Source organism: Conger conger, chromosome 8 (assembly GCF_963514075.1).
Source record: "Conger conger chromosome 8, fConCon1.1, whole genome shotgun sequence".
Classification (NCBI taxonomy): domain Eukaryota; kingdom Metazoa; phylum Chordata; class Actinopteri; order Anguilliformes; family Congridae; genus Conger; species Conger conger.
Window position 1 is genome coordinate 38,286,752 of NC_083767.1, and position 24,580 is coordinate 38,311,331.

The following is a 24,580-nucleotide window of genomic DNA, read 5'->3' on the forward strand; positions in this document are numbered from 1 at the left end:
GGGTGGCCCAACCAGTTATTAGGTTTAGGGGGGCAATCACTTTTTCACACAGGGCCATGTAGGTTTGGATTTTTTTTCTCCCTTAATAATAAAAACCTTCATTTAAAAACTGCATTTTGTGTTTACTTGTGTTCTCTTTGACTAATATTTAAATTTGTTTGATCTGGAACATTTAAGTGTGACAAAAAAAAAAATATATATATATATATATATTATAATAATCAGGAAGGGGGCAAACACTTTTTCACACCACTGTACACGCATGCATGCACGCACACACACGCACACCCGCATGCGAACTTCAGAAACTGAAGATATCTGGACATGACAAAACACTTCTGTCATTAGCAGGAAACTGGTCCGTAGTATACACTACACACCAGGGGTGTGAAAATAAAAGCTGGAAATGAACACACAGTTTGCCAGGCTTCACAGTAGTCCGCAGCATCAGTCTTATTTTAAATGTCTGCGCATAAATGAGTGTCAATGCGGAGGTGAGAGCCAACGTCGACCGTTCCCAGGGTCCCATTTCAAAATGGAAGTTCACTACAGGCGCCAAACCAGATGCACACTAGCACAAATCGCAGGGCTGGAATGCAGTCAAACTGGATTTTATTATGCATTTATAACACATCCCTTCCGCTCAGAGTGGACCTGACCCTTCAAAACAGAGAAGTAGCTTTACGCGGCAATGCTATAAACCAGGAATTATCTGGCTCTCGAATCCAAATCCAGCCCTGGTTTTCTTTTCCCCCGGGTAATAACCTGAACAATTAGTGTTGTGGATTGTGCTGTGGATTGTCTTCTCACCCGACTCCCAGGCAAAGGTGAGGGTGGGAAACCAGCAGTTCCTGGCCCCAGAGGACTGTGTTTTGATGATCCCTGCTACAAACATGCAGGGGAAAAAACATAGGAGCGTACAATGGGAGTACTCCCCATTTACTGTGATCAATACCATTATGTTGTTTTGCAACGGCCCACTGGGTGACTTTGCGTTTGCATTTTTTGTATTTTTTTTTATTACTTATTTCTCAGCAGACATGGCTGTGGTCACTTATAGTTCCAGTGCAGATGGAGCTGTGTTCACACAGCCAGGCATTTCAGGCTCAGGGCCTTACACATGCACACAAGCACGTGCAAACACGCACAGACAGACAGACAGACAGACACATCCGTGTGCAAAGACACACACACACACCCACCCATACACACACGCAGACAGACAGACAGTCACAGCGGTGCCCAGCTGGTCTTCCTGACCTGCTCTGGGTGTTTTTTTTCCACATGCCTTTCAGCAGTCACCGTTAGGGAACAGCTCGCTGATCCTGCAGAACAAAGGCCCGGGCTTCCCTGCTCTTCAAAGCCATTTTAAAAGCGCTCTGTATCTCACACTCTCACACACTCACACACTCACACACTCACACACTCACACACTCACACACTCACACACTCACACACTCACACACACACACACACACACACACACACACACACACACACACACACACACTCACACACACACTCACACACTCTCTCACACACTCTCACACACACACTCACACACACACACACACTCACACACACACTCACACTCACACTCACACTCACACTCACACTCACACTCACACTCACACTCACACTCACACTCCAAAACCCCAACGGTTCCCTGACTGGGACAAAACACTGAGGAGAAGAGAGGGGGATGGGCCACCTGCTTCAGGCACCGGCTATTTCCCTCCCCCCTCGCTCCCTCCCCCTTGACCTCTTCATCCCTCCTTTTTCCTATTCCCAACCGCTCCTTTCTGGAGGTGTTTTTTAAACGTGTAACCGTGACAAATTCCAGACATGACAGGCCGGAGATAACTGCTCCGATTGATTTATTAATAAAACAGCCTCCAATAACTCCTCTATTCTTCAGTAATAGCAGTGTGCACAGTGTGAAGACTTGCCTGAAAACTCCTGCCATTCTTTTGTATTACGCTTGCATGACAGGGGTCAGCAAGTGAGTCATTAGCAGCGATGAGAAGCTATGATTCATTAGCGCGGAGATCAAACCGTTCAGCTTTTGGCTGAGTAAAGCCTGACCAGAAACATCGTTTTCTGTAAACTCCCTGCTCCCCGGCCACGTTGCCTCTGACTCATCCATCCAGAATCCTCCGGGAGGTCAGAGGTCGGCTTCTCTCTTCCTGTACCGAGTCTCCGCCCACCCGCCCGTACACACAGAACTGCCAAACCACATGCGGAGCAGAGCCGGCCAGGCGACCTTAAGCCAGTCCTTCCACAGAACCGTCCCGCAAAGTCACACGTGCTAATGAGAAACCCTGAAACAGTCCATGAACTTTAGCCTACTTCTGAACTTCACCGGCAAGGTGGGAAATGAGTGTGTGCACGCGAGTGAGTGTGCGCGCGCGCGTGTGTGTGTGTGTGTGTATGTGTGTGAGAAATAGAGCGAGTGTGTGTGTGCATGGGTGTGTGTTGTGTATGTGAGAGAGAGTATGTGTGTGCTGTGTATGTGAGAGAGAGCGAGAGTGTGTGGTGTATGTGAGAAAAGAGAGCGAGAGTGTGTGTGTGGGTGTGTGTGTGTGTGTGCGAGCGAGACTGTGTGGGTGAAATCCACATCGTGTGCGTCAACAACACAGGTCTTTTACCCGCTTTCTGAACTTCTAATGCGATAAAACAAACCTCAGTTGGGGGGAAGGGAGGGGTAAAAGAGAGAGGGGGGGGGTGTTTGGCACACCTTACTCACACACTGGGGGCATCCAGGAACCCCTCCCACGGTCACACAGGGCAGGCCACGCGGCACGCGCCCGCTTCACGACGCGGTGTGAACCGTCACGCGGTCGCGAAACCTCTCACCCCCGACGCGCTTCACCCCGATGACACGAGCGAGCCGCCGGGGGGGGGGGGGGGGGGGGGGGCGACACAGGAACGTTACGACCGACACACCGCCCGCTTCAGAAAGCGACCGACAGGAACGATACGACCGACCCGCCGCCCGCTTCAGAAAGCGACCGACACGACGAGGCGGAACCTCTTCTCATTTTTAAGATCGACGCAGGGGTTGGGAGGGCCTCGCCGGGCGGTGACATCACCGTGTATGTCACCGCTTTCTGAGAACGGCGCGGCGGCGAGCGGGAAGGCGTGACGCATCGGCAGCCCCCGTCGAGCGACACCCCGGGCCTCTGCCTCTGTCTCTCTGGTTCCTCCAGCGGGGGAAGTCCAGCCGTGCACTGTTACAGACCCCTGGGCTCCCCCCCCCCCCCACCTTTTATTGCAGCTCCTCTCTCTCGTTCCTCACCTCCTTGGCAGATACTTAGCTCCAGGGGATTGGAAACGGTCTGGAACGTTCTTCAATCCGCACGGCAGCGCTTAGGCCGCTGTCCCAGCCCTTTCGATGTTACTCGTCGACTTTCGTCACTTCACGCGTCGCTTTTACGATCCAGGGCGTTAAATTAACTTTTTTTTTTTTTTTACCCGCTGGGCAGAGTGGCTTGTGGATTCTTGAAAAAAGATCACCGGTTATTTTCGACAGCTTACCAGATGCAGTACCTTTTGCAGTGTAGCAGAGGCTGGTTGGTTACCTGCCAAAGTGGCTGCTAGAGAAGAAAACCTTAGCAGCTGCAATCAAATTGTGTCCAGTGCTTGGCTGGCGGCCGATGTTAATTCCACACCCTGACAATACGATGCATACTCAAGTAACATGATGGCCCTGTAAGTGTCATGGGGTTGCCAGGTTAATATAAAGGCTTGGGAAAACGTGGTTACCAAGTTACTATGACGGTTAGGGAAAACGAGGTTGCCAGGTCATTATGACGGTTAGGGAACTCTGCGTGTATTCCCGAGGCAGCAGGTTAAATTCCCAGGTAGAGGACGGCAGTTGTATAATTAAATAAATAACCATAGTAATAACTACTATCTGCGGTAAGTCACAATAAGCAAGGGCTTTTCCGTTGAATAAACACCACAGTGCAAACAGATTTCAACAGACGGGTCCTAAGCCGTGTCTCTGTAAAACAGTGTTGCTGCGCCCTTTCTGTGGAAAGATCCCTGAGCCCTGGTTTCTTTCTAACGGAAGTCGTGCTTGTTCTAAGCCATAGGTGTCCAATCTTATCCAAAGAGGGCCAGTGTGGGGGCAGGTTTTTTTTTTTAAGACGCCAGATTCTACTCATCAAGGTCTTGACCGAAGACGATGATTAGTTAATTTGTTGAGTTCAGTGCCGTAGTGCTGGGCTTATATAAAAACATACACCCACATCGGCCCTCTTCGGATGGCTTAGAACAAGCGCAACTTCCGTGAGATTAGATTTCGGAAAAGAGCGGACACTCCTGTCAAAGCAACGGGCGCCAAGGTATATCCGTTTCTCGAAGGCGATTCGATTTGTTGCATCTGCAAACAAATTAGTAAAATATAGGCAGGTGCTCACCTCTAATGAATGAGGGGTCTTAATTATTGTTCGATGGGGCCTGGAACAATCAATTGATCAGCAAATTAGGCTCAACTGAAACAGCGTCCATGAAACTGGTCGAGGGGAAAACCGTGACAGAAGCTCAATAAATTACTTAGCACGTTAGCACGCTAGCACGAAACGGCTTGGAACAGTGCGTTTCCTTTCACGCCGCGCGGCGGATTAAACCCACAGATGCCAAAAGGCATCGCGGCTCGATCAGACCCAATTATCGTGCTCAGCCCAGAGAATAAAAGGCAGATTCCGCAGGCAGGGGAACTCCGTTAAAGCACAACGCAGTAAAGACGCACTCCTGCTCCCGAAAGCATAATATACCGGCAATGAACCTGTCAGCACACAAATAAGTAACAATCGCACACAAAACTACAATATTTAAGGCTGCGCTACTCAACTCCACGTACTACGAGCCACAGTGTCTGCAGGCGTTTGATTCAACCGTGCGCCACACCACCAGATTTCGCTAATTAGCTTATTATCTGAACCGAGCAGGTAAAATAATTAGTGAAATCAGGTGGTGCAGCGCATGGTTGGAGCGAATACCTGCAGGCATTGCTTGTTGAGTAGCGCTAATGTAAAGCATTTTAACAGTACCTCCTTCTCCATTACACTGCAGTGTGTTCTATATCAGACCTGGGTCAAGTACTGGTTTTGCATTCAAAAACTTGATGCTTTACTGAGCTTGTCTGGTGGATTGAAACCTATGAAATACTCTCAAAAAGTGCAAACTCAATTGGACCAGGCAAGATCAATCGAGCACAGAAAAGCATTTGAATCCAAAAAAAAAGACAAATGACGTGGGTCTGTTTTATATACGGGACTGCATGCAAGAAGCAACCGTGGCTCAAGGTTATCAGAGAACACACATCCGGCCCCTTTCCAATATTAACCTGCACAATGTCAAATAAAATATATAAAGCAGGGACTCCCATATCTGATCCCCTAGGCCAGCAATACCTCCAGTTTTCATTTCTACCTCATAGTTAGGGTGACTCATTAATGTCAGCTTCTACCAGTCTAAATCAGTCCAGCAGTACTACCTCAAGGGACAAATCTGACTATCCAAGAGATAAAGCGAAGTGTGAATTATTCATAAACACTGCGATGAATCTTCAATGATCTGTTGAGTTCTTTTTAAAATAAATATGTCCCATTTCCCTTGCAAATGGTTTACGGTGTGCATTGACACAGGCTAAGGATAGATGGCCTACAGGTGTATCTATTGGGTGTGTGCAGCTGTGGGATTCCTGCGGTGGGTTCTTCTCATAGATAAGGCGAGACGGGGCCCAATGGCCAGTGGGTTATCATTTAATGAAGCATAATAACCGGCAGATTAAAAAAGAAAAACATCCATTTGTGTAAAGATATAGAGAAATATTTATTTTCATTCCCCATAAAGAGTCCCTGGTAGCTGATAGGCAAACGGCATGGTACACTGTGCATGGTAAAGCCCTGCTCTAAAACACTGGCTTTAGCGAAATAACTAATCATGGTCTTCAATCAACACCTAGATAAGCAGAACCAATGTTCATAGTGTCGGGCAAAAACAGAAACCTGCACCCAGCCCTGCCCTACACACGTTTGAAAGTGTTTTTAGAGGAACCAGCCAGCGTGGCGGCGTAACCAGAACACACCGCGACAAACCGCAAGTTCAGCTCTCCCTGAAATCAGATCAAGCTCGCCGTCCGAAGTCAAGTTTCCACCGAAACTTCTGACTGTTGAGTTTCCCCATTTCCTCAGGCCTTGTTTCTTGCACCCACTGTCATGTGATGAAATCTTCTATTAATCTACACGCATCTAAGAGCCAAATCTGCCCAAACTTGCACTGAAGCGAGGTACGCACACAAACCAGCTGAATATTTTTTAACCCGTTTTTGAATCTCCGATTTCGCCCTCTCTCCCGACGTGGAGCAGCCGGTGATATCTGAAGGCCCGTCTCTCCGCGTTAAGGTTCTCCGGTTGCCACGGAAGTGCGGGAATGCGCCGCGTGGTCGCCGCGTCGGTGGAATACGGCGAAGGCGCCCTGCCTGGGTCAACGGTGTGCTGTGAAAATGGGGTCGGTCGCGGCTGGACTGAAACGCCTTCTCCCCGGGCAACACCGCGGCCAATCGTGCACCGCCCCGCTGGGCCTCTGGCCAATTGGCGCTGATGTGGCTGGGATTCGAAACCACATCACAAGGTGCTTTGCCCGCACTGAACCAGCGCTCTAGCTGGAAGAGGAACTGGCCCACTGAAGGAAATGGGAGAGAAGGCGAACCAAAGCTAACAAACCCAGCCTCTCCTTCCAGACAAACTGCAGCTCAGCAGCTGCAAGGGCGAATCCTCTCAGCACTGAAAGGGGAAAAAAAACAACAACCTGCCTTTCTCCCAAGCTCACCTGCATGAATCAGCGGCTAAAAAAGCACAGCTGGGAGGCAAAGCAACATGATTCACTCAAAGTCGTGTAATGTAGCAACACAAAGCTAAACAAAGTTATCACCACCATGCAGGCTTTAGACAAGAATAAAGGCATATGCCAACAGGTTGTTCATACTAATGTAATGTAATTTAATATGTTGTCGGGTAGGAGCTCCTTCTTCCAAATGTTTTGGAACCATTCCTAGTTCTACCCTTTACCGTGATTGTTTTTTTTATTTATTGGGTGGAGATTAGTGAGATGCTTCAGGCGGCAACACTTGAACGGACTGAAGTGTTGTTATAGTCAGACACTACGGCGATGGGTGATTGATCCACTCAGTGACACGCGCGATGGGTCTGCTTGCTAAAGCGAGTGGCGATTGGTTGAGGAAATGGTGTCATTCTGTAGGGGGAAGCTGCATTTTCTTTGGTTTAAGCTGGATCTCGCCTTCCCCAGGGTAGCTCATTGGCCCTCACTCGATAGTCCAACAGGTCCAGACAGACAGACCTCTGCCGTCTCCGGTGAGCTCAAACCAGCCCAGTGCAGCGGGTGACATCACCGGACATAGCTCCACCCACAACGAGGCCCCTTCCCACCCTGAAACATGGATCGCTCAATAACCGCAGAGCTCAGTTCTGGGTGGGCCGGACGCCAAAAGACCATTCCTGCAGTTTGTAAAATGCACATATCACTTTTCACGAACCACAGCGATGCTTTCTCTCTCGCTCACCCTCTCCGTTTAATTCCTCCTAGTCCCCCCCTCCAAAAAAACCCCTGGAGAACACCCCCCCGCTTCTTCCAACAGAAATTTGAGAGAAAAATTCAGTGTCACTCATGAAGGTTTCAACAGCTTTTCTCCTTTCCTTTCCTTTCCTTTCCTTTTCTTTTCTGTTTCTGTTTCTTTGCCCACCACTGTACACATTGTAAAACACTGCACTTGGCTGAAAACTTGCTGAATGAAAGCACAGAAGAATTAGCCAATGGAATCGCCCGCATATTTTCAATGAAACATCCTGAAACCTAAAAATGCTGATGCTTGCCGAAAAAAAAACTAAAAAAAGAAAAGAAAAAAAAAAACACACAAGCGTTCCCTTGACGATAATGCAATCGCTATCAACAACAGAGCATGGCTTCCCTGAACAAGGAAACCCTGCGTAAGCAAACCTTGAGCACCGTATTCATTGGAAGCCAATTGGACAGCCAAAGTCACAACCTCCACAAAGTATTTAGAACCTCTCAATCAGGAATTGAAAAGATTCTTCCAAAAGTACAGGTCAACAGTTTGTGTGAGAACTTCTTTCATCTCCGACAGCTTGGCAGTGCCTTCCCACCAAATAAAGAATACTCTGTGCTGGTGGAGGGAAGGAAAATTATGCGTCATTTTTAAACCAGTCTCTTCATTGTTCCGCAATAAAAAAAATAACACAATTATGATTTTATCGACAAACCGCAATCCCTCATTAAAACTTTAAATATCTAAAGACTAGCTGTCCCAAAATCAAGAGAATGACAGTTAATCCCCTGCAAAAACTACACTGAAAAGAAAAAATAGCGATTCACTCATAACCCACAAACCCCCCCACCGCAACACACACATGTACCCACACACACACACTCACATACGCACATACATGCATGTACATCATATACACACACACACGCACACACACACACACACACACACACACACACACACACACACACACACACACAGTGTCGCAAGCACCAGCAAGGCCACGGCTGCCAAGCTCCCAGCCTGCCAAACTAAACGGCTGAAAAATGTGCTGGTTAATCTCGCGCGTTCATCTTGCGGCCGGTCCCCTCTGCGTTGGCCGGCACGCGTAACGGGGAGCCTGTGCGGTCGCTGCCAGCACCGCGGGCGACGCGGAGCGGCCTTCCCGGAGCCAGGCACGTCTGCGGGAGTTTGCCGTGGATTCCCAGAGGCCGGAGGATTCCCAGGTGCCGCCGTATCCCTGAGCAAAGCACTTAACCTGCACCGCTTCGGTAAATACGCAGCTGCCTGCCTGGGTATGTGCGAGAAACGTCAGATCAGCCCCGTGGGTAGGGGCATCTGAGGGGAAAATGAGCAACAGGCACGGATGAACGTGCGCTCTTGCACACGCATCCTCGCGCGCGCACACTCACAGATACACCAGCACTCGCACATAGACACACACATGCACGTACACACGCACGTACAAACGCACACACACTCACAGATACACCTGCACTCGCACGTAGACACACACACGCACGTACACACGCACGTACACACACTCACAGATACACCTGCACTCGCACGTAGACACACACATGCACGTACACACGCACGTAAAAACGCACACACTCACAGATACACCTGCACTCGCACGTAGACACACACACGCACGTACACACGCACGTACACACGCACGTACACACGCACGTACACACGCACGTACACACGCACGTACACACGCACGTACACACGCACAGATACACCTGCACTCGCACGTAGACACACACATGCACGTACACACGCACGTACAAACGCACAGATACACCTGCACTCGCACGCAGACACACACATACACACACACGTACACACGCACACACACTCACAGATACACCTGCACTCGCACGTAGACACACACATACACACACACGTACACACGCACGTACACACGCACGTACACACGCACGTACACACGCACAGATACACCTGCACTCGCAAGTAGACACACACATGCACGTACACACGCACACACACTCACAGATACACCTGCACTCGCACGTAGACACACACATGCACGTACACACGCACACACACTCACAGATACACCTGCACTCGCACGTAGACACACACATGCACGTACACACGCACACACACTCACAGATACACCTGCACTCGCACGCAGACACACACATACACACACACGTACACACGCACACACACTCACAGATACACCTGCACTCGCACGTAGACACACACATACACACACACGTACACACGCACAGATACACCTGCACTCGCATATAGACTCGCACGTACACACGCACGTACACACGCACACACGTGCACACATGTGCACTCTAGCTTAAGGCGTGGGATACCCCCCGTGTCGGACTGTGGCTTTAAGACCGAGTGAAAGATGAAGTTCTCATGGTTTGACCGAAGTTAACACCAGCGCGACACAAGCGTTCCCGTCTTCCTCCGCCGCCTCTGGCTGTGTGTTTCAGAGACATGACATCAGCGGGAGCGCCTCTCTAAGACGCAGCCACCGCTGGCTTGTCTCCTGCACTTAAACTTCCCGTTTAACACGGTCTACCCCAGCGAAAGAGCTCAAAGCACAGCCAGGCTATCGCTGTACCGCTCACAAGGGACCAGAAGGCTTTTCTCGACGAGGCAAGAAAAGGCCGCGGCACAAGCTGTTCCCATCTGACGTCCTGGAAGACCGCATTTTCTGAATTTATTTTACATTTTGCTCATTTCTGTCCGATAAAGGGCTGGAGGGATGGAGCCGGGTTCTTTTACAGAGCTGCATTCCCACCCTGGATCCATCCACCCACACCCCCTTTAACCAGACACCCCTACATCCACCTACACCCCCTTTAACCAGACACTCCTACATCCACCTACACCCCCCTTAACGGGACCTCTCTACATCCACCCAAACCCCCTTTAACCAGACACTCCTACATCCACCTACACCCCCCTTAACGGGGCCTCTCTACATCCACCCACACCCCCTTTAACCAGACACTCCTACATCCACCCACACCCCCTTTAACCAGACACTCCTACATCCAACTACACTCCCTTTAATGGGACATCTCTATATCCACCCACACCCCCTTTAACCAGACACAGCTACATCCACCTACACTCCCTTTAATGGGACATCTCTACATCCACCTACACTCCCTTTACATTACATTAACGGAATTTCGCAGACGCTCTTATCCAGAGCGATGTACAGTTGATTAGACTAAGCTGGAGATAATCCTCCAATGGAGCAATGCAGGGTTAAGGGCCTTGCTCAAGGGCCCGACGGCTGTGCGGATCTTATTGTGGCTACACCGGGGATGGCAGTCCTGTACCTTAACCACTACGCTACAGGCCGCCCTTTAACGCGACATCCCCTCAGCCACCCTGCATTTAACGGCTCGTCTCTTTCCCAGGGAAGCCCCGCTCTCTAATAAGAAGGCTTAATGGCGTAATTACACGCACTGGGGACTTTGCTTCAGCTCTGCTCTCAATCTCGCATGAGCGGCGCATCCTTTTCTGGCAGGACAAATAAAAAAGGAGGAGGGGGGGGGGGGAAATTGACAATAAATAAATAAATAACATGAATAAAATAAAATAAAAACCTATCCTGCGGGCCAGGCTGAAACCAGTTTGAGTGCATTAGTCACACCACTATCCTCCCAAGTATGGATGCGCTCACTTCCATACACTCATTACCCATCAACCCCTGACCGAGTCTGCAAGTCCTGGCATCAGCACAGGGATTTTTTTTTCCCCCCCTTTTAAAAAGAGGTTCATGCAGCATATACTTTTCACCTTTTTTTTCTCCCTCTTATTTTCAAATAGTGCGGCACGGGGAAATCAAGGGACGGGGCCAATTCGGGAGGCACTGTTCCCGAGGGCCCCGTTCGACCCCTGGTGAGGCGGTCTGGCGGCGTGTTGAGGTGAGCCGTGAGCTCATTCTCCGGGAGCCAGCGCGTTCTGGCAGAGTCCCTGCCCGCAAGCTTACGTCTTCCCCATTCGGCACAGGCGCTCCCGCTGACATAAATCTCCGGCACGTCGGGAAAAGGGGAGCGACGGAACTCGTCGGGAACGACCGCGCCGGGGAGGGATCTTAAAGGGGAAGGAATCGTACAAGTTTGGGGAAAAGCGCACACGGGATTCGGCTCTCGATCCGACTACAATGCAAAAAAAAAGTCGGACTGTATTTATTTTCAAGAGAGAGGCGTGGAACTGGCACGCAAGGATGGGAAATTTATGGAGAGCAAACGAATGCCAGTGTTAGCTACTGGAGCCTGCCAACCTTACCGCCAAACCAAAAATGAATAACCCGAAACCTTGATTTCAGCACAGGCTTCTGCTCATGTGGTGATGACCAATGAAGAGTGACCATGGAGCGAAAGGTCTTGTGCTTTGTGCTGCTACAGTACAAAAACCCCCACTCTGAACAGACACACACCCAGTTTAGGGCAAGTGAAGGTTTGCCAAGCTGAGCAAACATAATGGTATAGTTTTTGTCCCGATTTCTTCATGATGTAGCCAAGTGTTGTTTCAACATGGGCGTGAAGTCAATCCAACATGATTCAAGACCAGAATCACCTGAGGGACGTGCACCCATACTACTCAAACACTTAAAAAAATCAATGTTAAAAAACTAATAAGCCTACTGAAATACACATTTATAAAAATAAAACAAAATTACTGACATCATTTTGAAAACATTTAAAATTATACAAATATCCTACCGCATGGAACACCAGCACTGCACAGAAAATTAATCCTGACCTTTTTAATGCAAATTACATTTTACAGGTCCACCTGATGTAAAGACACGAACAGAACTCACTCTGCAATTTAACCATGGATCTTCTGGACAGAAGTACAAAACGCACGTATCATGTACCCAACCCAACTTCATAGTGACCTGCCCGGGTCGAGGCCCCAGCCTCTGCCCCTAAGAAGTGTCCATAGTAAGTTTGTGCTGGCGCTGCGGGAGATGGAGTTACAGCTGTGAGCAGTAGGTCAACGATTTTTAGCTGCCACCGTTGACACTGACGATCTCCACCGCAGCCGTCAACGTGCCAATTATCCGTCCTTATGGCAGTTTCTACCGCCCCTCTCCCAACTCCCTACTCCCCAAAACTATAGCAAGTTATCGGGACAGGTGGCCAGGCAGCCAGCTCGTTATTTCTCTATCGAAACAGTACCAATCCTATCCCCACGGAAAGCCCCCAAATGTTCATTCACCCCCCCCCCCCCCCAAAAAAAAAAAAGAATCCGTCACCCACTGAGCTGTCTATTCTAATCACATATTTACCAACCCACCACACTCAAACCTTTAACGAGTTTTCTTGATGGTATTCATTTTAGTTTGCTAATAATTAGTCCAGCTGTAAACTGTGCATAGCATTAACTTACCAAATATAACTTTTCATACACACAAATATAAGTTCGACATAACATGAAGAAACGATGCAATTCTGAAATAATGGCATTATGAGACTGGATGGACAACTTTAATTAAATTTAAGTATTGCGCACATACTTTTCATGAAATGTGGAAACAATTTCGAAAGAAAAAGATAAGCAATTCTGGATGCAAGCAAACTTAGTTATGTTGTAGGTTAAAAGCAATGTAACCGTTCTGATCTCCCACTGTCAAAGAAAGACAGAAGTAAAATATATTGTGCAACGTTAACGGCCATCTGTACCAAATTCCAGCGGGAATTCTTTCTAGTATCCAGACGACTGCCGGAAAAAAATGCCATTTAGCCACGTTTGCCAAGGTTTCAACTTTACTTGGCGAGTTTACGTTTCGTGCCCGTTTGCTAGGCAGCTCGCCAACTACTGTTGCTGACTATAGTCTACTATTCCGCCATGCAGGACCCAGTTGGCTAGCGTAGCTATCTCGCCAAGATACACGAGCTTCCAAAAACAGCTAACGTTAGCTAGCAACCTCACATTTTGTGCACTTTGGTTTTCCTCCATCAAGTCGGCTAGCTAACATGAAGATTATTCTGTAATCGACTACAAGCTACATGCATCCAACAAAACGTGCACATTTTATACGAATTCAAGTTTCATTTAATAAAAGCTTTTTTTATGTTCTTAAAACACATATTTATTATAACAATAACGAAAACCCTCCAGCCCGACTCGGCATCTTTGTGTTTAGCTGGCTAGCTAGCTAATGTCCTTAGTTGCACTCCTCATTAAATAATAATTTGTCTGCACCGTTCACGAGGAAAGCAGTAAGCGAAAAGCGAAGGGATTGTTTGGTAAACAACGCTAGCTAAACATTGGAGAACACAAACACACGCGTGTCAAAACACTGTTTCTGAAAACGTATGCAAGAGTTCCCACACAATCGATGAGAAGATGGCTAGCTAACGTTAGCTAGCGAGCAGGCAAGAGACCATGAGCATACAGGCAAAGTTTAAACAGAAAAAGCGACTGGGACTTCAAAAAATGACCAAAAAAAAAAGGAAAACCTGGCCATCTATAAAACAAAAAAAAACAATGTTTTTTAAAACAAACATTCCCGTCGTTTAATCAATTGAAATTAAAACCCATTGTTGTTGGCTAACTACCAAACGGTTAACAAAAAGGGGGAAAAACAAACAGTGATTTTTTTTTTTTTTGCATTCGTGTCGTTGTCTGGTGTACAAAAAGAGCCGTGGACGCCAGGCTGAACTCCAGTGCAGGCGGACTGGCGTCGGGCTCCGTAAAAAACCCACAACACGGCACAGTCTATACAGTGAAATACACACAATACATTTATAGGAGAGGGGGAAGCCTACAACCATTATGAAGAAAAACAGGCTAAAAGGCGCATGGAAGCCAACTGGTCTGAGCCCAAGAGAAAGCATTTAATCTAACTCCAATTAGTAAATTCCACTTTAACTCTTCGGCCACCGTCAGCTCTGAATCTCAGACTTACCCTGTCACAACAGGCGCCATCTTCCACAAACTCTCACCAAAACTCCAACTCTCGCGAGATCCTTCCTCCCCAGACCAACGCGCTGCCGAGACAACAGAAGCAGACTGGAGATGAAGGAGCGAGGGAGAAAGAGAGAAAGGGGCGGGTGAGGAAGACGGAGGAAGGAGGGGGGGCGTCGGGCAGGGAGAGTGAGAGAAAAGGGCAGACGCCACAACAACAGGCGTGGGAAACTTCGGAAACCACGCGAGAACAGGAAAACTCTCACAATAGACAAGAATGGAGAAGGGCTCGTCCCATCGCGAGATGTGTGCGCACACCGTAGTTGTCGCTTATTTTATGGTGCTATAATTGTATTCCCACGTGTTTACTCGGTTATAAATTACAACGCTTGTTTGGGCGTAGTGTGCTTCGAAATTTCGCACAACGCAGCGAAAAAGCTTGCTTTTTCCCAGGCCAAACACAGACAATACACTGAGAACATACACGCATTTTCTTGACGGCTTAAATTTGTTTTCGCCTAATAATTTCAGTCGATGATTAAACAATATATTCACGCGCTATTCGTATTTACTGCTTATTATTCGTATTGACTGCTTATTATTATTAGCTAATGGTTATAATAAGACAACACAAGAAGGTATCGGTTGCGATGTATTATCTATAACAACATTTGTACGTTGAGGTTTCATGTTCTCATTTGCGATGTCCTGACACACTTTTTTGCTATTTTATTCCAGTTTACTGTTTGCTCGTTCATGTAAACCTTATTATGCACCCTGACTGTAGTATTTGGAAAATCCACATCATTCTAAATAATATAATACATGTAACCCAATAACAATAATCAGACATGGTTTGCAGAGTTGTGTGAAGTAGCACTTCCTCAAATTTGATTTGCTCCAAGACAGGATAGAGGAAAAGTTGTGGCCAGAATTTGTCCTTGTATGAAAACAATGGTGTAACAAGGGCATTGTAATTACCCCAAAAGGAGGAGGAAGAAGAGTGATCTGCTGTGGAAAACCACCTCATGCTGCCAGATTACAATTGACTGTCTTACAATACAAGATTTAAAAAAGCATACAATACAATCTGCCTGTCAGGAACAGCCAGCCATGTAGTCAAGAAACTGGGTTTGTACTAGGACAGCTGGAGGTGTAGCCCTACTGCTGAAGAAAAGTAACAGACCATGATTTATTTAAGATAAATTGCCAGCCCTAAAAACGGGCAATATGAAAAATGAAAACAAAACAAATAAGTAATTATGAACCGCAGAAGGTATGATTGTACCTAGAACGGACCTGTAAGTGGAGTGTCACCCCTGTCAGTTCTGTCCACCATGATCGGATATTTTGGGCTGACGGCTATGTTTCCAGTGACCTGCTTTTGTTGTCACCCGGTTGTACCTGAATTGAGCTGAAGGCATTAACACATTGGCCCTGGCAGACTGTAGGCTGCTCATGCTTAGATTCAATAGTGGGTTGGCCCAGAGCCCAGGCAAGTTAAATGGAAGTAGGCATGTTTATCCTGTAGCTTACAAAACAGCACAGTCAGAATAAAGCTCATTGCCCATCCCTTGCGTGATATTAAGGACTTCCTCACATGAAATTATACGTTTGTTCTTGAAAGCAAGCATAGCCATTTTACCTTGTATAATATACATGTTATATGTGGGGTCCATAAGTATAATCCATTCTCTCCAGAGAAACCACTGACTGACCCTGTTCAGATATTTAGAAATAAACCCTATGAGCAGGTGGTTAGCCTCATTGGCTGAGGTTTACCCTGCCACATTGACTCACAGTAAAATACAACTAGGCATGTCAGTGTAAACTGTATTTCATTGATGTGTGACCACTTTAACAACGACAATAATAACACTTGTTTTCATATAAAGCATTACATATTTCTAATGGTGACAAATTTCCCACAGTAGAACTGCTGCAATATGAGTGCTGTGTTTGAGGGCAGACAAGGAAAAAGACCTTTAAAGTTTGAAGCCCATGTGACATATTTGGCCTGAAATAAAAGAGGGATGTGGACTTGTTGGCACTCTCATTCTAGTAGGTGTTTAAATGTCTTTGTGCTTCTGTCCCTCCTCCCATTGGGACTGCCTGTACTTTCCCGAACTTCAAAGACTCAGTGCAGTGGTTTTACATCACAGCTGCCTCTCTCACTTCCTCTGCTTATGATAATGAGGAGTAGGCTGCAGTAAGGTCTGTATGTGTGTGTGTGTGTGTGTGTGTGTGTGTGTGTGTGTGTGTGTGAGAGAGAGCGAGAGAGAGAGAGAGAGAGAGAGAAAGAGAGAGAGAGAGAGAGCTGGATCAACTGGCTCTGTGTTGTGTACAGTTAGGAGTGAGAGCAGAGTAAATTTTCCAGGTCTCAAGATTTGTTTGTGTCCCTGGAGACAGAGACACATAGAGAGATAGAGAGAGACAAATTCCAGGCTGAACCCGTCCAATGTGCCCTATAAATCCACACTTTTCATATCCTTCAGCTGCGTAACTCATTTTTATTAGCATTTCACAAATCTGTCAGAGAAAAAAGGCAACCTTTGCATCAGGAAGTGATTGGCTGAAAGCCGGTAAGGTGAGAGCACAAAAACATTCTCTCCATCCCTGCAGAGAGAGGGGGGAGCGAGAAAGAGAGGGAGAGATTATTTTATAAGAGGCATAAAATGTCCTTAAATGTTTTACAGCCATAAACAATAAAATACTACAACTTCACATATAAAGGCAACAGGAAAAATAAAATAAACCAAGTTATGGCTATTAAAGCATGGTGGCATGTTAAGTGTTGAAGTGGGGCATTGAAAGTTTATAAACTGGAGCTAACCTTTGACCTCATAGTGTTACATTACATTACACTACATTACATTACATTACATAGCATTTAGCAGACGCTCTTATCCAGAGCGACATACAACAAAGTGCAAATCAAACACAAGAACAAGTGCAAAGAGGACCTGAGAGGACAGTACAGTTCCGAGTCCTAGTGTAAACATACAGAAAATCAGAACCATTGAAGAGTACAATCAACTTTCAAACTAGCATACCACAGTTGGCAGCTAGAATAGTTACAAAACTCATAACGTTTTAACAATTGCTCACTGATGATTTAAAATTTCCTTTCACAATCTCACTCATATTTCACCTGTCACTGTCACATTTTGAGGTTATCATACATACAATCAAAATTTGAAAAAGACTAAGGTCATAAAAAATATATTAAAAAGCAGTTACAGTTTGGTCAAGAATAGTTCTTGTTTTCAAATTTTTTCTTGAAACCTGTTACGGAAATGTGAGAGAGTGTAAGCCATTATTTTTTCTCTAGTAATTAAATTATTATTTTTAATGGAAAAGAACTGTCTCTAGAGCTCAATGAAAAGAGGGATTAATCTGCCAATTCATGCAGTCACGACCAAGCCACAAGTACTCTCCCCATAAATTTTGTGTGACGTGTCCATATATGCACGACTCGTTACAGGCCTCAATGATCTCAGTGCTGCGGAACACAAAGGCCTCGGGGTGTTAGCTGTTTCAAAATGAATAAGAGACTAAAGTAAAATTATCAGAAGATAAGTACTCTTCAAAGGCCCAGAAACGAAGGAAGGAGACATGTGTGCAATCTTGTGAGTCAGATCTTTTCAAAGAAAAAAAATGCCACTGAGCAAAACAAAATGTAATTTAAGAAGATGGAAAACATGTTTGTTATTCATCCACATTTTCTGTTTTTTTGTGTTTGTTTTGGGTTAATTTTACAGATGGGCAGTGCGGACTGTCATGAGTCATCCTTTTTGTACAGTGCAAGCATCTGAAATTGAACAAGAACCCTCATGGAAAAACTGACAAATCTTAAAAAATCCTGTTGAGACACATAGTCCTAAATTTACATCATTGAGCAAGTGGTTACTTATTCTAACACAAAATAATGCTAGAATAAATATATATTGTATTATTGTACTGAATAATGAGCAACCATTATGTATTGTACCTCATATTATTACAGGAATTAAAAAATAACACTGGGAACACTTTTTGACTTCACAATATTCCAGTCTGTATGGACTGAAACATGGAAAGATACATATCCTGTTCATTTACAGGATAAATCTGAAACAGTGGGTGACTAATAACCTTCTCATCCACTTTCCCTGTAGCTTTCCTTTCAAACACAAGTTCTGACCAGGTGAATCCCTGGTCTACGAGGAATACATCCTTATTGCACCCAAAGTCTGGAATCCTTGTCATGCCTATTCCGACATTGTGCATTGTGACGGTGTGAGGATTGGCTATGGGCCTGGGTTTAGAAGTGTAGAAAGGGCTTACATTACATTAATGGCATTTGGCAGACACTCTTATCCAGAGCGATGTACAGTTGATTCGACTAAGCAGGAGAAAATCCTCCTTGCTCAAGGGCCCAACGGCTGTGCGGATCTTATTGTGGCTACGGGGACCGAACCACCGATCTTGTGGGTCCCAGTCATGTACCTTAACCACTACGCAAGTGGCGAGCTGGATCGTCAGTGTAGGGTGATGAGGAGATGTGGAGTAACTAGACCAGTACTACCAACATAAAAGGAGATGAACACAAACTTGGGGCAGCTTGGCAATAGGTACTTTATTGGGAGCTTGATAACTATGTGTTACACAATACAAGTCGTCCACCATTACGCACTACCCCTCACACACGTAGCCAGCACAACACAGGATTCTTGTATGCGCAGGTTGCATTCAAATACACGTCATGCTCATTACAGTGTGCAACCTTGGATACATACATCTGCTTGGCAAATACATAGTTTATATTTGCAAAGCAATTTTATATTAATTGCTTCTCTGCTTCCTGACACCATGTATACTAAGGCCAAATTTTCTCACGTTTACTCACACAACTGATGTGGTATGAATCTGTGAGTCACAGACAAAGAGTGTAGCAATTGATAAGGGTTTCAACTACAGTGAAAAGGCAGCGGGAGATTATATAAATATTGAAGCAGATGTAATATATCATCTAATATATTTTTTATGGCTTCGCTGGATGAGTCATGAATAAGGAAAACAGAGAGAGAGAGCAGTTGCCTTTCATAATGAATAAAGCTATGATTGGCCTGTGCCATGGGGCTCTTTAGGTATCTAGACCTGGCGTGAGGAAAAAGCAATTATGAGCTGTGGAAGGGCCCTCTACCACCTGGCTATATTTATGGCGACAACCATGCCCTAAACTGAGATAATGTATGCACAATGACAGAGGAATCAGAAGCAGTGGGCAGCTCCCCTGTTCAATCAGCATTGAAGCTCGAGTGTACATTTCTTGCTACATGAGTGGACAAGCGACATCCTTCACCTGCGATTATAAAAGACCAGTTAATACATAATACAACGTCCAGTGTCAATTCTACTCTAACAGAGTACATATGAGTCCAATTGGGGCAATAATGCGCTGTGTAAATGTTTGTTTAAGACTGAACACCGTACTGTTTATGTATCTCACGCACTAAGCATACATATGACACCATCTGTAGGTGAACCTGTGTTTACATTCTAGTGGGAAATCTGTCACTGCCTCTGCACATTGATTGTAATGAGTGCCTCTGAGTTGCAGTGAGGAAACTGGGAGGGGGGCGGATTCCAGTCGGTAATTTGGCTTTGTGTCCTGCCCTGTGGGGTCATTGCCGTATTGCAGAGAGCGGAGGCAACTGGACCAGTTGGAACAGCTTTATAAAACTGCAACAGCTAATTCTCTTTCCAAATCTAAATTATTGGCACGTGGCCATCCAATCAGAGGGTGAGCGAACATTTGAATCCTTAAGATTGGTTAGTAATGCTAAACAATTACAAATGCTGCAACCCAACAGACATTCCATTTCTTATTCAGAAATATAACACACTTTAATTGTTAATTGTAGGATGTTATACTAAGAAGATTTATTTGATTTATATTGATGTGTATGCAATGTTTTCATCTTTAATTGCCAGCACATGTTATAATAATAATAATAATAATAATAATAATAATAATAATAATAATAATAATATATTATTATTATTATTATTATTATTATTATTATTATTATTATTATTATTAAGTTGTTGCTGTTATTATTTATTTACATTATTAGGATGCGCTTTATGTATGACCGGTTGGACCTGGCAACAAACGTGTATGGAACTACTGCAGCAGTTCTGAGCTAATGAAGAAAGAGAAGGCAAAAATATGAATAGCATAACCTAAGAGAGCAATTTAAATCAATCAAATTACCCTACTCTGCTATGTGGAAATTACTTCCCCCTCTGACACAGAAAATATGACAAAATATGGTCCTCTCTTACCGGCACCAGATAAATATCAAGCTACATTACATCTCAGAGCTCATATGAACTTGTGCTAGAATGCGGGATAGTTTTGTAGCCACTGCAGAAATTCTAATAGTACAAAGTCTGCCTTAAAGGCTGAATTATGATATGTATGTGAGGGCTGCAACAAGCTTAAAATTTGTTCTGTATCCCCCTGACCTCATTTAAAATAAACGTCATGGTAGTAAATCTTAGGGTTTAGTTTAGCTGGCCACAGTAAGAACAGTTTTATCCCAACGAATCCGGGAATATCAAAAAATATATATATTTTGCCATTGCCTTCACCTGACTTTTGAATTCTTTGAACCGCACAAATCAACCATCATCATAAGATACAGTCTTATTAATAAAAACAGTATGACATCATACTATTTATTTTTTTCAGTGCAAACCAATGGTTTGACCAGTTTATCAAAATAAGCACATGTTTTATGGATGCCTGTAAATACAACTCAGTACCAATTAAATGGAGGCAGAGAAAATGGAGGGGAGAAAGAGCACATTACATGACAAGGTCATATGCATTAGCTAAGGTTGTAGCAAAGCCAAAAAACATTTCCCCCTAAAACAAGATTTGTTACAAGGTGGCTAGTTAAAAGTCATTTAAAACCAAAAGGCCAGCAATAAAAACGCGATCAAAAGCAGGTGCTGTGACTTAAGTATTTGACTGCTTTTAATTTACTTTAACTGGCACTAATTGCCTGATCACAAAAAATATTTTCTTTTTAATTTCCAACCTGTGATGTCATTACTGTCAATAACAATAACTGTCATAACTTTAAAAATGTTAACCAAAAAAAAGAAGGAAATTCCAGAAAGAAGATTGGTGTTTGTGTATATATTGGTTCCAGTTTTGACTGTAGTTTCACTTTGTGTGGGAGGGGGCTAAAACCAGCTTGGTAACTACATTAGAGGTCATGAGCTTTGGCAGACCTTGCCAGACAGACAGGCATTTGTGATTAATCCAAGGGGGTTTTAGTTGCATAGGACGTAGGAGGGCACAGAGGTAGGAAGACAGTAAGAAAGATTTGCAGGGCACCAGACAGACAAGTGGGCAAACAGACAGAAACGCAACAGCCTTCATAGCTGCGGAGTGAAATGCGAACACGGTGCCTTCATTCAACTGCCTCAGCATGTCATCGATGGCTGCAGTCACTCAGCATTAGCCCAAGCTAAGTGATTTTCAGTTTCATGACCCTTGTAATGAATGAGTAACACTACAGTTGCTGTCAATCACAGAAGGGTTTGAACCAATCAAACCTATTTGCTCCTGACAGCAAAAAAATATGATTGGCTCCATAGGTGAATAGTTCCAGCACAGGCAGGGCCTGAACCCACAGAGTGACATTCCTTTGACACATCCCCCCCGTCCCCCCCCTCCCAAACACTGTATGCGTAATATCTGCTTCACCAATCTAGTGATCTCCATGGTAACAATGCATCACACCTATGGAGGCATGCCACAAAGACACAATGGCCATTTCACAGGAATGTGGCACGTGTCAATCTAACCCAAAGCACGGGGGTTCATTTTCTCCCTGGGGTCCTCATTGGGGGACAGGTCTCTGGTAGAGGGCGGGTTTAGACAAAGGAGTGCCGCTGGTTGTTTTTTGCAGTCCATTGGTTCCATCAGCCTGAATATGTCACTTCACTTGTGACATCACTAAGATGGGTTTTTCCTTTAGTCAGGCTTTTCATTGTTGATGACAAATACAGTGCCAAGGTCTCTTCCTGGTTCTACGTGCTATTGCTTTTATACCAAACGGATGAATCAGGGGCTGTGGAGTATTTGAGCTACATGTTATAGTTTAGCAGCAACAGGCCTTTCAGCTTTATGTCAGCTCAGTTACTGCGACATTAACTTGGAATCCATTGGCCGATCTTTCCTGGTCTTTTGTAGCAGTTGAAAATGTAAAGGAAGCCTCCTTCAAGCTGGTCAGAAAATGCTGTGATGTGGGTGCAAATTTGAAAGGTCCAAACACAGGCGCTCACCTTGTGGCGTGAGCATCAGGGCAAGCCGGCGCTCGTGTACGTTTTGGTCTCCACGTGCCGGAGCCCTCCTGCCCGGACATGTCTGCGTGTGTAATGGGATGGTGAATTATTCCCTGAGAATCACTCTCGGCTGGTTTAGGCCTGTCAAGTTGATGGGAAGAGGTCTTCATTTGTATAATTCGATTTTTGTGAGTTACGTTTGCTGTTCAAACATTCGCCTGTTAAAAATTGAGCTTCTCCAATGAGCTTCACTTCGATGCTGTTTAAGCTGCAGTGTAATCAATTAATCAATTTGTCTGCACATCACTCACTTTTGTGCATATGTGAAAGGAAAGCAGTGCCTTGCAGTAGTGCCATTGGTGCATGACAGTGATCAATGTTAAACATTCTCACACATGCTCACACATACACATACACAAATATCCCCTCACCATATTATATTCTATCATATTCTATCAGTTCATATCATATTATTGTTGTGAGTGTCATTGTCATTGTCATCAAGAGTGCTTTGTCCTGCTTTTGTGAAGAGCTTGTTTGAGTTAACGTCAGAAATATTGTATCTGTATTCTATTGATGTGACCTTATTCGCATAGATACACAAACAGCACATTTACATTTAAAAGCCTTTCAGAAAATGATGAGAAAAAAATAAGCAAATGCATACAGCATTGCCAAACAAATAGCAAAATAACCTATAAAGGCAAGACAGGCAATTTGTAAGGCAGGAGTCAGATGTTGCATTTGATTCTCAGAGCAATCTACATTAGATTAGAGTGCGGTATTCTGTCTCAGCTCGTTCCAGCCTGTATAAACATCACCGCACGCTTCAGCGATATGTCACCTCCGCCACAGCAAATCTGTCAGTGCGCACTGACAGCAAAGACTGAATTTTATGGACCGTCATAAAACATGTCGTGTGTTTGACATTTAATAAGCATTCATGTTAATAAATATGACTATTTTTCTAACTGTGGCCAGTTTCTCTGACCCCCATAAAACCGACTGCACTGAGTACGTTAATGCTATAAAAATAGTTATTTTCTGTTAGTCAATACTGTCTCAATTAACGAAAATCCCACAGCCTTCCTTGAGAGGTGAAATACAAAATCCTTCTGCCGGATGTATTCATGCGGAACAGTGACGGGAAACTGAGTGGATGCGGCAAAAATGTATCATTACCGTAGTTCAGAGGAGCGCTGTGTATCTAACGACTAAACCCGTAACCAACATTGTTGCATTAAAGAAAACAATCGTAAAATGAGGTAAAATAAGCCCAGAAGAACAATTCCAAGTCTTGTTGGAAGTCAACCCCCGCCATAGTTCCTGTCCCTTGCAGATAATGTTTACATATGTGGCTTAAACTGTTGTTGCAGCAGATTCTGTAGTGAAACAGAGTTTGGTTCAGCCAAGAGCACATCTGACCAGGCCTGTGGCTTGAGGAATAAGCTCTTTGGAGAGGGAGGAGAAGGGGATGGTGGGACTGCTCTCTTCTCGGGGTGGCTAGACTTTGACCCCTACTCTTTTTTTGGCAGCCAGTCTGCAGCTCTGTTGAGGCCCCTGGATTTTTTTAAAATAGAAAGAACACGCAGAGAGTACATAAAATCAAACAACTCCCCCGAGGGAAAGGGGGGAGGGGGGAGGGTTAAGCAAAAAGCCATGAAACGCTGTTGAATGTTAAACTCAAGGGTTCAAGCAGAGGAGTCA

At 45.1% G+C, this 24,580-nt stretch overlaps 1 protein-coding gene across 1 annotated transcript in view; it reads right to left on the bottom strand.

Moving 5' to 3' along the window:
* The window catches only part of rbpjb (recombination signal binding protein for immunoglobulin kappa J region b), a 56,928-nt gene extending 42,314 nt beyond the window's left edge, over positions 1-14,614 (bottom strand). The window contains exon 1 of the mRNA XM_061252226.1: positions 14,529-14,614. Coding sequence (XP_061108210.1) covers positions 14,529-14,548 — 20 coding nt within the window. The 5' untranslated portion in view covers positions 14,549-14,614. The remainder of the gene's footprint in view (positions 1-14,528) is intronic.
* Between the last annotated feature and the right edge of the window lie 9,966 nt (positions 14,615-24,580).